The 12,690-nt window shown below is 45.4% G+C and overlaps 1 protein-coding gene across 1 annotated transcript; it reads right to left on the bottom strand.

Moving 5' to 3' along the window:
• Positions 1–7,289: 7,289 nt before the first annotated feature.
• On the bottom strand, positions 7,290–8,400 carry LOC147419007 (uncharacterized). The gene is made up of 2 exons (XM_086506043.1): positions 8,158–8,400; positions 7,290–8,030 (listed from the first exon to the last, which is right to left on the bottom strand). The coding sequence occupies exons 1-2, from the start codon at positions 8,305–8,307 to the stop codon at positions 7,488–7,490; spliced, it is 693 nt and encodes a 230-aa protein (XP_086362169.1). The 5' UTR covers positions 8,308–8,400; the 3' UTR covers positions 7,290–7,487.
• Between the last annotated feature and the right edge of the window lie 4,290 nt (positions 8,401–12,690).

The following is a 12,690-nucleotide window of genomic DNA, read 5'->3' as shown; positions in this document are numbered from 1 at the left end:
GCATCATTTGAAACTTGGCTACACTTTGAGTATGAATGAAGACATGTACATTGAATCCCTCTCTATGAACATCACAAAACATTCACTACTTCTTAAAAGAACCAAAACTATATCTACACAAACTTCAACAAAACATCGTGTACCTTGTGAAATGTAAATATGGATATCCAATGGTCATGGTGTCGTTGCATATCGCACATCAAATATGACTAAAAACAAGTCCTCTACAAGCAAAGCTATCAAGCACATACTTGAAAATTTAAGAAAACAAACCTTTCCACATTGGATCAATTGAAGACGAATGGAAGTAACTTGATCAAAACATGAGATAACAAACTAAATATATTGCTCTCTCCTTTCCCTTACATAGTGCAGGCTTCCCTTACATAGTGCAAGCAAGCAATTTGTGCTTGTTAATGGAGACTTTCTAAACCAAAGGACATTGTTGTTAAAGAGAAGAGCCATGTTGGACTACCTACAACTTAAATGTCTTTCTTGATCTTACATCTTTGGTCAAGAAAGTGGCTGTAAGTACATGCTATGACAACATCATTGCAAAGAAGTGCTTGCAACCATCTCGATTCATCCATCTTTTCTTGACCAAAGATGCAAGATCAAGAAAGACATTTACTTTGCAAACTATCGTCCAAGAGCTAATCCAACACTACAACTTGATATCAAGCTTGATGTTCAACTCCCCACAACACTATTGATGGAATATACAAGAAAAGCAACCTTTTAACTTTGGAGACACCACAACTCACTCAATTTTGCGCCCATCACTTATCTTGCAACCATATGCTGGTCTCCTCCCAAAACCTTGCAAAACCACCATAACTATATAAGAATCTTGAAACTAATTGTGTTCAATGAAGCATCATTGATAGGCAACAAACTTTTGTGCACCAATGACAACTTTGAGCTACCAGGCACAATCATGTAGACCATTTGATGGTCTAAGTGTCATGTTTTTGTGAACAACTTTGCCAAGCAAATCCAATTCAAAATCATTGGATAATTAATGTGCCACAAGATCCCATTGATAAGTTAGCACTCTCTTTTTGGTACACATTTTTACTTTTTACTTTTTACTTTTTTGGGCTAGAGCCGGCAAGCCAACAAGGAACTGCCTTTGCTTCGCGTGCACGCAAACGAGTCAAAGACAAGTTACCTTGCGGACTTGCCGACAAGGGGAAAAGCGCCTCCATGCCGTATCGTGGCATGTCAACGGGGAATGGAAGCAGGTTTCCTCCTCGGGGGAGTAAAAAGTCTTTTCATGCCATGTGAGTCAGTCCATGTTCCCTTGTTAGTCACGCCACCCGAGGGTAACGTCGGGAAATCACCAAACGAATTCAGTGATGCATTTAAGGACCAAGGCTGAGAGAGAGGGACATACCCTTGTAACTCACAGACTGTGCTGAATCTTGCCCAGGTACTCCAGGATTTTCGCCTGGTAGAAAAAGGCCCCCGTCCAGCGGATGTCCGGTAGGACTGCCATACCCAAAGTGGGCGTCAGCTCAAAGGAGGCATCCCGATCCGGCCAACCATGGTCACCAAGGCCCGCTCGGAAAGCCCCAGGACCATGTTAGGCGAGACCGCACCGTACGCAATAACTACAAGCCCTACGAGCTTCAAACACCCTCATGAGCCAGAGCATTGTAGTATCGCGGTACGGCCCCGCAGAGGAATGCTGCAACGTTATCCGCATAGGCACTCCTCAGCTGCGGTCCACGACGACCATTATGGGCCCCACGAGGGACAACCCAACCTGGCAATCGCTTTCCGCTAATCTCCCCTTCCAGGAGTAACACTTCGGTATCTTCACCGCTAGGATTGTTTAACAACCGTCTAGCATGTTCCAAACAGGGTCGTATTGAGCTTCTGAGATTGTCCAGTTCAGGGCACTGTATCAACAGGTGCGTAAGTGACCTTGAACCTTCTTTCATTCCGCACAACGGGCAAGTCCTCGACTGTGCCCGTTCAATCTTATCCTTAAGCATTAAGCCATCCACTATTACTAGTAACAAGACTTTCTCCTCCATCCCACCGGGGTTCTTCCCAATGCTCTGCCTATAGAGGTATCCACGCGTGTCCTCATACTTCCTCTCGATATAAGGATCAAGGGAGACACATTGATGTGAGTGTTCCCAAAGCTTCCAGCTCTCCTGTCTTGCGGTTTCAACAGAAGCGCCGTTGATATACCTCTCCCCCCAAAACTTTGTCCTTTTACACCAAGTCCACTTCTTGAATTGGTTCCAGTCTGGTATATTGTTAACCAAATCTGCAATCCAAGTCTTTAGACCTACGTATTTGGTAAAAGCTCGTACCCTCTGTCCTGCACAGTAAGCTGGTACAGGGGGGAGCCCTAACTCCCGGTGAAGAGTTGCTGCTACCACAGAACTCGACTTCACGGCCTTACCGACTACCCACCTCATTCCAGTTGCTATAAGCGTCTCTAATGGGTTCAACTTCCTCATGTCATGTGAACCCATAATCTCCGCTCCATAAGTCGCCACTGGGAAGACGCACGCCTTGAGAAAGGCCAACCTTGACCACATCGGAATTTTCTTAGAGCACAAAAGATGTTTATGGGCATACAGAGATTTACGTGCACTTTCAATCCTATCTTTAAGGATAGTATCGATCGAGACTTCGCTGTCTATTAATATGCCCAAGTACCTATACTCCGAAGCTACCTGAATCTCCTCAGGTCCGATGTGAGGCTTGAAGGCAATACGTTCCTCAAGGTCCCCGTTGAACACGGTCGCCTGGCATTTCTTTATGCCGAACTTCATCCCCCACTTCTCCGCCCAACTATGCAATCTATCTAAACTAGCGTGCAACTCCTCCTTAGACTCCGCAAATAAAACTAAATCATCTGCAAAAAGCAGGCCCTGGATCTTCAGTAGGCCTGGAATAGCCACCCCAAGGTCAGTCGCACTCTCATCCAAGATGTCATTAATGAATATATTAAAGAGAGTAGGCGACGCGGGACACCCTTGACACACGCCACGGGCGATTTGGACCTCCTCACTCAACTTTGCTCCCACCTGCACTCTGACCTTGGAAGATTGGTACAAGACTCGAAAGAAATTCAAGCAACGACCTCCAATCCCTATGGCTTCCATCTTTAAAAAGAGCGCCTCGTGTGGCAGTGTATCGTACGCCTTTTCAAAGTCAATATATGCCGCAAACGTCGGTTTCTTAACAACCTTTCGTCTGAGCACAATCTCCTTCAAGGCAATCACTTGTGCCACACACTCCTCCTGAGTCCGAAATCCGGCTTCACCACGCAAGAAGAAGTTTCTTTCCTCAAGTTTCACTGAGATCCTATTGATCACGAGTGAGGTCAAGAGCTTCAGAGAGATTGGAATAAGAGATATCCCTATGTAGTTGTCCGGATTAGAAAGATCACCCTTCTTCGGGATATACACCACTACCGAGGTAGATGATGCCTTCGACAACTTCTCTGAATCAAACCAAGTACATAGCAGTTTGAAGACTGCTCTTCCCATGTCTGTATTTTGTTTAAATCGATCCGATCTAGTTCCCTTATCTTGCATAAGGATCTTGAAAAATTCAGGGGGAATGCCATCTATCCCAGCTGCTTTATGTCGCTTGATCTTGCAACATACCTCTCGAACTTCAGTCCACCTAATAGAGTCGTTGATGCCCTCTATTCTAGGCAAAAGTCGCACAGCATGGTTATGCCAATGTTCTGGGTCCTTGATGTGCCCGGAGGGATCGGCGAAGACACGAGAAGCATGATCCTTCCAAATGTCTCGGATCTTCTCTTCGTCCACCTGCAGCTCGCCGTTCTGGTCTCTTAGGGGTTGAACGGGCCCTCCTTTTCTGCTCCCCCCTAGAACGGCTTTCATATGCTTCCGCCAAGCATACCATTCCTTGCGTCTAGCCAATTCGACGCTTTTGAGCATGAATCGTTTGAGAGCCTGTCTCTCGCTTCTCTTCGTTTCAGCTCGCGCCTCTTTTCGGCACTCAACAAACTTCCTCCACGCCTTATCTTCATTAGAGGAATCACTCTCTGCATGCCGTAGAGACTTCCAAGCTTCCCGTCTTCGGTTGATGGATCTCCGGGCTCTCGGGTCTAGCCTAAAGCCTCTATTTGGCCTCTTGGGAGGCTTTACGAAGAACGCACCAACATCTCGAGAGACTCTTTCAGCTGCCTCCTCAAAGCTCTTCGACTGGCGGTTCACCGCCGCCTGCGTGATTTCCCCTTCCTCCATTGCTTCTAGTAGGGAATCCCAGAAGTTGTGGTGCAAAAAGAGTTGAGCCGCTGGTTCAATTCTAGTCGCATCAATGGAGGGGGGGGGGGGGGGGGGGGGGGGGGGGTGGGGGAGGCTCCGCACACACCGCATCACAAACCAACTTCACCTTAACAAGCCAATGGTCCGACAAATCCACCGCTCTCTGGACACTAGCATGGCCGAGGAATTGAAGGGCCAGATCATTGGCCAAAAAGAAGTCAATGTCTGATCGCCCTTTACCACGGGAAGAGTGATACGAGAGTCCAGAGCCTCTCGTTTGGACAATCTTAAAATCAAGGTCTTCACTCCCCAGCCATCTCTTCATCGGGCACCGTCTAAAATTCCAATCCCCTTCGATCAAGAGAGGAAGGCCCTTTCTGCCCAACCTACGAAGCTTCAAAGCTAACGCACTTAAAATGCCTGCTCGCTCATCCACTAATTGCCTCTGCGGGACATAAACATTTCCATAAATCCAACCATCCTTCATATTTAAAGGAAAGAGTTGAACAAACAAGGAGTTTACGTCCGACATTCCCAACTCAAAGGCTCTGAGTTCCTGGAAGACCAAGGTCACAAGTCCCCTGGCCCTTGGTTTATCAGACCCTGGCACTTGGAATGTCGAATACCCCACCATTCTAAGGGGCCATGCACCCTGGAATAGTCGAGTCTCTTGGAGACCCACCACATTCCAAGTCTTTTGTAACATTACGTACTCCAACTCCCCTCACTTCGACCGGAGTCCATTAATGTTAAGCGTGGCAAAGATCGATGATTTCAACACTTCCATCGCCGGCCTCAAACGGTTCTTGTCTCTCCTAACGAAAGGAAGCAAGATCTTAGCAAACCACCTAAGCCTACTCTCCGCTTGGATAATCTGGAGGATATCTAGGGCTGCTTGTTTACTAGAAGTGAAAACATCAAAGCGGGTGCTCCCCGTCCGATTGTTAAGGAATCGATCCAAAAGCTCAATACTTGCAAACAAGGAGGTTGATCTTAGTGGGCGCTTCAAGGCCTTGCTGAATGACACTTCGGTGTGTTCATTGGCGCCCCAAATGCACAACTTGCCAACCGTCCCTTCTGAAACACCCCTCCCAAGCTTGCTTCTCATCATTACCCGTTCCTCTCTAGTCGATCTGCTTGGGGCGGCAATCGGGTCAATCTCGGGTATCGACAAGGATCTTAGTATGTTGTTTTGAAGTTGATCGGCATTCATGACCTCAATGTACCGTACTTCCCTTGCTGAGCTCGGTCCATCTTGGTCTATGCCACCACCCCTCAACTCCTCAAATGGTTGCCCTTCCGAGTTAACTATGAGACGTCCAGTCTCAACCATAGCTAGTGAGTTTCGCTACCCCGCTACACATTGGTTCATCCCGTCCTTCCCGGTTTCTGTGAGTTCAAGTTCACCGTAGCAACGACCAATGAGGCCCCACTCCCCATTTTCTGGGGTGCTATCACTCGTAGTACTCAGAGAAGCTCCCAGCACCCGCCTCCCCCGAGGATACCTAGTAGCAACCCTCTTCCACATCAACCCAAGTACCCTTACCTGGTGCTCCTAGATCATTTATATAATATGGTTGTGAATTCATAGAGAATACACAACTATACTTAACAAATAGGTTGCTCACCTTTAATTTGGAGGGGTCCGGGTTAGGTACATCGTTCCCGGGAGATCGACAACCCACTTTCCGGACTTTTTGGTACACAAGATCCCATTGATATGTAAGGACTCTCTTTTTGGTACACTCACATGAAATGCCATGACCTCACTCATAACAACAATCCTTTTCAAAAACTTACATAGACCACTGTTTTTTACAGCCCAACAACCAAAGCATACATTATACATGCAAAAGACACCTACCACAAAATATGCTCAAGGAACGTAGTCTATCCTAAATAACCCACAAGCCAAAGCAAGCTTGGCTTCAATTCTCGAGTTGGAAGCAAGGAATGATGGTTGGAAGTTTGAGCTATGAGTATCAATCTGTAATGGCCTTGCGAGCTAATTTCTCATACATGAAACAAATATCCATTCATTGAAAGAACAAAATTTTGACTTTCCATAAGACTAAATAAAAGAGCATCAAATCTACAACTGTATCTCAATGAGATCGATCTTCCAATTTTTCAAACGATGCAAGTGTTACAAATTGGCAAGAATGCATTAAACACAATGTTCAAGAGCATATGGAAAGCGATACGTATGCAGCTTTTACATTGCCTTTGCAGCCACCTTAACTAACTTGGGCTTGGCTGATTTCACCACCACTAGTTTCTTTGGCACTACAGGTTTCTTCACTTCCACATGCTTCTTTTCCCCCTCCACAATTTTGAAAGAGTGGTTAATCTGCATTAGCTTCTCCACAAATTTCTTCAGTTGTACAGGTAGCTGCTTCTTAAAGTTAGGTGGAAGGCAAGTGTTGTATTTCCCATCAAGGTACTTCACTAAAGCAGGCTGGCCAGGGCACGTCCTCTCCTTAAGGGCAGCAGCAGCAATCTGCATAATCATCTGAGAGCATCATAAACAGGCAAAATAAGCCATGAAATCCACCTCAAAACAATTGCCCCCTCCTCTTGAGGGGGTACCCTAAGAGGGAAATGGAAGCCACCATTTGCTATTAATGCCCGCTAGAGCAACAAATTATCAGCTAGCTTCCGACTATGCTTCACAAGCCCAAGCCAATGACCAGCTTTGCCAACCAAGGATCAATAGTCATTCTCATCCATTCCCCAACAGATTAAATCTGTCCACTTCCTGGCAAACTTCCAAAGTTTGCCATATCCGCTACAGTGCAAGCCTCTCAAGGAGTCTCACTGGTTATCCCTATCCCCATACACTGGGAAAAGAGCACCGAAACTTCAGGGCCTGAACTGTCCACCATGATTTTGTTTGAATTTTAATTTTTTTCATATTGAATGCAAGCAAGCACTTCTCTTCTTTGTGAAGAAAGGGAAACAGTATTTCAAGTTACGCTTCACATATCTTAACATGAAACACAGCTTGTAATGTTACACATAACAGACCCAAGACAAAGGTAATCTTTTAAGTTGTAGCATACAGAGTCAAAACAAGACTGGATGCAGGCACTTTCTGTACAACTTCCTCCATGTGTCCATCTTTACAAAGGAGACCCAAAAACATACATTTTGCAGACCCGCCTCAGGGAGAGAGGAGGTGTTAAGAAACACCATTCAGCTTGACAGGCACAATCAAATTTTTCAAGCAGAAACCTTGGCCTTCTTTGGCACAGGAGCCTTTTTGGGCTTAACAGACATAGCCTTCTTAGCGGCAGGGGCCTTCTTGGGAGGTGCAGGCACCTTCTTCTGGGCAAGTACTTTCCTTGGTACAGGAACCCTCCTAACAGCAGGGACTTTCTTAAGTGAAGCCTTCTTAGGAGCTGCCATTGCAGGCACCACAGCCTTGGGCTTTGCAGCTACCTTTGGCTTCACAGACTTCGCCTTTGCAGCCACCTTCGGCTTTGACTTCACTGACTTGGGCTTAGCTGATTTCACCATTGCTGGTTTCTTTGGCACAACCGGTTTCTTCACTGCCACAGGCTTCTTTACCCCATCCGCAATCTTGAAAGAGTGCTTAATCTGAATTAGCTTCTTCTTCTCCACAAACTTCTTCAGTTGTACAGACAGCTGCTTCTTAAAGTTAGGTGGAAGGCCAGTGTTGTATTTTCCGTCAAGGTACTTTGCTATAGCAGGCTGGCTAGAGCCCGTCCTCTCCTTGAGGGCAGCAACGGCCTCCACAATCATCTGAGAGAGCATCATAAAACAGGCCAATTTAGCCATCAAATCCTTTGTCCAAAAATTTCATGACGGAATTGCACAGAATTCGACGGGAAGCTAGCAAGTTAAAAGCTCATGCAGACAAAACCATTACCTCAAGGTAAGGAGGATGAGTGGCAGGGCCCCGTGGCGCACGAGGCTTCTTCTCCTTGGGAACCTTGGCTTTCTTCACAAGTTTCTCATCCGCTTTCACCTCAGCAGCAGGAGCGGCTACGATGGGGTTTTCTGCAGCTTCAGAGGCCATGGAATCTAGTGGTGAGCAATAGAGAGATGGATTCGGCAGACTATGGGGAGCTTCGGATTCGCGATTTTGAGTTCTTTCGACACAAATTCATCTGCCAGCGAAAAAGGCCTACATATACCATGTAACGCACTGGACACACACCTCAACAGTAAATGGAAGTCCTCATTGGTCCATTTCCCTCTTCGTCGGATCGACGAATCTTGTCCTTTTTAGCGTCCACCGTTCGATCGCCTTCTCGATCGAACGGCATCTACTTCGTCTTCCTCGCACCTTGTTTCATGGAGAAGCTTCTCCTTTCTTACCTTTGCATTTTGCCTGGCTCAACTCACATAGACTTCATGAATAGAAGTTTTATTCACAACAATCCAAAGGTTTCTCTCTAGAGGTGACACCAAGTCCCATTGCTCCATTCCCCAGCATCTCCCTTCAAAATTTATTATCCAATCCCTCACTCAAACACATGCTCCTCATGTTTCCTTACCTGCCCAAATCAACGCTCTATAGTTAGTTGAAGGCTTATCCCTTCCTTACATCTGCACAGCCATATAAATCTTGTCACTATGTACGACTAATGCTTGATTGTAAATGTATAAAAACCAAAATAATTGTCCCCCGCAGAAAAACAAGTAGCACACATAGGGTCGCAAGCCTCCAAAAACTAGGCATTTTCTATTGCATTATCGATTGTGTTAGGCTTATGTTACTAGGAATTTGTTAAAATCTATCGAAAATCGAGCTAACAAAATAGCCTCATAATAATGCCAGTGCAAGAAACATCGTCCTTCCCTACTTCCACGTGTGCTTTTTACTCATTCCTATATTTCTTACCTCTCCATAGTTTGGTTGCTCCCGATTCATATGAATGCCCAAGACAAGAATATAAAACACAACAAGCATAGAAACTCGACAATGGCATGTCACAATGCATCAACTCGGCTTTTCAAGAGCTTTAATTATACTAATTTATTATAATGTTATTGTAATTAATATGAATGCTTCCTTGTCACACATAGACAAGATTTTCAGGGTACAGGACAGTGTAGAAGAGCAAAGATATACATTGTCAAGTACAATATTTTATGTGTCCTTTCTATGGATACCCTATAAGGGCTCAAGCTCTCTCCTTCTCTATCTCTTTACATGGTATCGGATACAACCTAGGAGCATGAAAAGTCATGTATTGGTTATCTGTAAGTGATCGGGGCATATATAGGATGCCAATTCCCCCAAAGAGGCATGGAAAATTTGGTCTCACTAGTTGTGACCAAGAAGAAGGCAAGGAATGCAGTTATAGATGTAAACAAAGCTCAATATTGTGCTGAACAAGGGCCCTTTTGTGAAGGATTATGTTTTAAAGATTAAGGATATATGTGAATACCTTGCATCTATTGGTCTCACATTAATGATGATACAAGGTGGTAGCATGGTTGTTGTTACCATATACATGTGGTAGTGATGTGTGTGAACACACTTAGTATCACTGGGGTATTTTTCCCTTCACTAGAAGGTTTTTTCCCTCGTGCATTGTATATATGCCCATCACTCTAGGGCTATCTTATCTTTTCATTTTACACTAAGTAATACACTCTATGTTGTGTGCCTTGAGCTTCCTTCATCTTCTTCAAATTGTGTGTGTTTCCCTGTAGCGCTAATTCTAACAATTGGTATCAGAGCAGATTGCATCCTCCCGGGCTTAGTTGTCAGCAGCTTTAGCACATGCCTGCTCCCTTTCTCTGATTTCTGTGAGCTTTGGTGAGCATCAGCAGGTCGACCAATACTTTCGGTTAGCTTGTGGAGCTTAGTATGCTCAGATTTTCGATTCGAACTCATTTCGGCCTTCGTTTCCACTACGGGCAATGTTGCACATGCAATTTTGTCATTTTGTGCAAAATTTATTGTTAAGGCGGTTACGCCGCTAGCGGAAGCTAAATAGCGAGAACTCAACCAACAACAGAATTTGTCAGACGAGGACGGAGCTTGACCCGCAGGCGCATGGAAACAACTAGGTGGGTGTCAAATCACCTACTCGACCTTCTAATGACAATCACTACTAAGGAAATCAAATCTAAGTTCTAAAATACGCAAGTGACTGAAATCCGTACTACGAACGAATGCTATACGAAACAGGATCTAGAATCATTGAATCGATCTCAAACTCAAGGGGAAGTCTATACACTAGGTAAGAACAACACCCTAAAGACTTGAACTACAAAATCAACCTATAACCACTCCGTGCGGCAAACGCGTATGAAGACAGGCCGAAAAATACAGGTGACCGAAACTTGACCCCGATGGTACTAATGCGTAGCTCTACTCGTTGTGGTTCTATAGATATGCTGCACGCTCTATTCCGACACACGAGTTGGAAGAAAACTCACACCGAAGCTCGTAGGAACTTACCACACATAGAAGCCGATAGCGCGCACTCTTGGTATCTGTGCGTAGCTCTCACCGTTGCTAACACAATGGCGGTGTCGCTTCTCCAATGGCGGCCCCGTAGCTCGCGTAGCAAGAAGATAAGACTCTCTCTCTCTCTCTCTCTCTCTCTCTCTCTCTCTCTCTCTCTCTCTCTCTCTCTCTCTCTCTCTCTCACTCAGACACAGTCACGGCGCTCAAAAACTCACTTTGATTAATAATTGAATCCTCCTTTAGGTTACAAAACTTTAGCTTATATACCTCAGCCTTGGAGGTGAGAACATCTCTAATTATTTACATCAACAGGTGAAATTACTTCGGGATTACAAGCTGGAAACTCAATTGAGTCCCGTTACTTAATGAATGGCTCAAATCAAAATTAATGTCGGAAAGACATTTATTACAATCAATGGTTACAAAATGATGGGTGTGAGCAAAAATGTGGGTGTGATCCTCTGCTGGCTCAACACTTCCTCTGCTGGCTCAACACTCCCCCCCTCCGCGTTCATGTCGTCCCTGACATGACTTTTAGGCTTGGTCAATAGAGTCCTGTCGTCTTGAGCATCTGCAAATGTGATTCGTAGCGTAGGTTGCCGATGGTCAAGGTTGGGCCGAATATTTTGCTTTCGTGAGTGAAAAAGCCGGTGTAGAAAGCTTCTTCGAATGTTTGCATGTGGAAGCTAGGCAAAAACATAATTCTTTGGTATAAGAGATGTAACACCTTTGGTGATGGCTGCAATGAAAGATCATACATCATATCCGTCACTGTGTCGGCCGTCGATAGTAGACTCGAGGTCGTGGCTTTATCTGGCGCGAACACTTCAATGCATGCTAAGAGAGTCCTGCAGATTTTCTTTAGCATCTGACACGAAAGGTCAGGAGAGCCAGTAAAGAGTTTGATGGTGCCCGTTAGGGTTTTCACCATGTAGGCTTTACCTATTCTCTCTCCTTCCTTTGGTCCTGGCATCCTGGGATAATTAAGCCAATTTGGCTTCTTTTCTGCAATCCTGCCATGCTCTTTCCAGTTTCTGACTCTTGGCACCGGGCAGAAGGTTGCATCCTCCCGAATCTCCTTTGGAGCCTCTACCAAGTAGATGAGGTAGGCTGGGTATTTGTTCAGCCAACCTTTCCTCCATCTAGGTTGAGAATCTACAATCTTCTTTGATTGTTCATCCTTTGTGATGTCGCCTTCGTAAAGAGCGACATACTGCTCCTCCTCTATTCTCTTTTTCGTCTTTATCACTTCAAATTTCATCAGAGGGAAAGGCAGGCTGGGTTGCATCCACTCTTCATGGAGCACTTTTGTGTCTAAACCTTGAAGTCTAATGGAGATGAGGAGTCTCCTTTCCCATTCCATTTCCGCCTTGGCACTTTCCTCTGTTGACTTTTCTATTTGGTCCTGGAGCCTTTGTTCTTCTTCTTCAGAGATTCCTGAAGTTGAGGCCACTTCTTGAACTGGGGCTGGATCTTCAATTGTGGTTGCCTCTCCAGTTTCTGGTAGCTCTATGGCTGCTCCCCCTGCTTCTTCTTGTGGTGTCTCTGTTTCTCTTCTTTGTTGCTCTTGGAGGTCTTGGAGCTGTTTGCGGAGGGCCTCATTTTCTGTCCTTAGTGTTTGGTTTTCTGATGTGAGCCTCTCCTCTGCAGCCAATGATCCCTCCGCCATGTGCAATCTTTGCACTTGCTCTAACCTTAGCTCTCTTTGCAAACTTCTGACCTGATCTTCCAGAGCTGGTACGAGGGCTCCCTCTTGTTCTGTTCCTGCTCTGCTAGCTCTAGGGGTGGTCCTGAGTCTCGTGATTGTCCTTTCTTGAAGTTCGACTCTTTCCCTTAGCTCAATGAGCTCATCCTTGGCTGCCTCCAGCTCATCTTCTATTCGCTCCTTTGCTTCCTGTGAACTTGTTACCTCTCTTGAAGCTTCGGCTAGTTGGAGTATCAAGCCGTCTCTCTCGTTTTCTGCGTCGTAGAGTG

This window comes from Adiantum capillus-veneris, chromosome 29 (assembly GCF_014529385.1).
Source record: "Adiantum capillus-veneris isolate H3 chromosome 29, ASM1452938v2, whole genome shotgun sequence".
NCBI lineage: Eukaryota > Viridiplantae > Streptophyta > Polypodiopsida > Polypodiales > Pteridaceae > Adiantum > Adiantum capillus-veneris.
The sequence above is the reverse complement of the archived record's forward strand: the minus strand, read 5'-3'. Positions and strand labels throughout refer to the sequence as shown.

Bases quoted from the DNA above. Each gene is read 5' to 3' on its own strand.
- LOC147419007 (XM_086506043.1), bottom strand. From the start codon at position 8,307: ATGGCCTCTGAAGCTGCAGAAAACCCCATCGTAGCCGCTCCTGCTGCT. The intron at 8,031-8,157 runs GTAATGGTTTTG...ATGCTCTCTCAG, and splicing joins CTCATCCTCCTTACCTTGAG to ATGATTGTGGAGGCCGTTGC.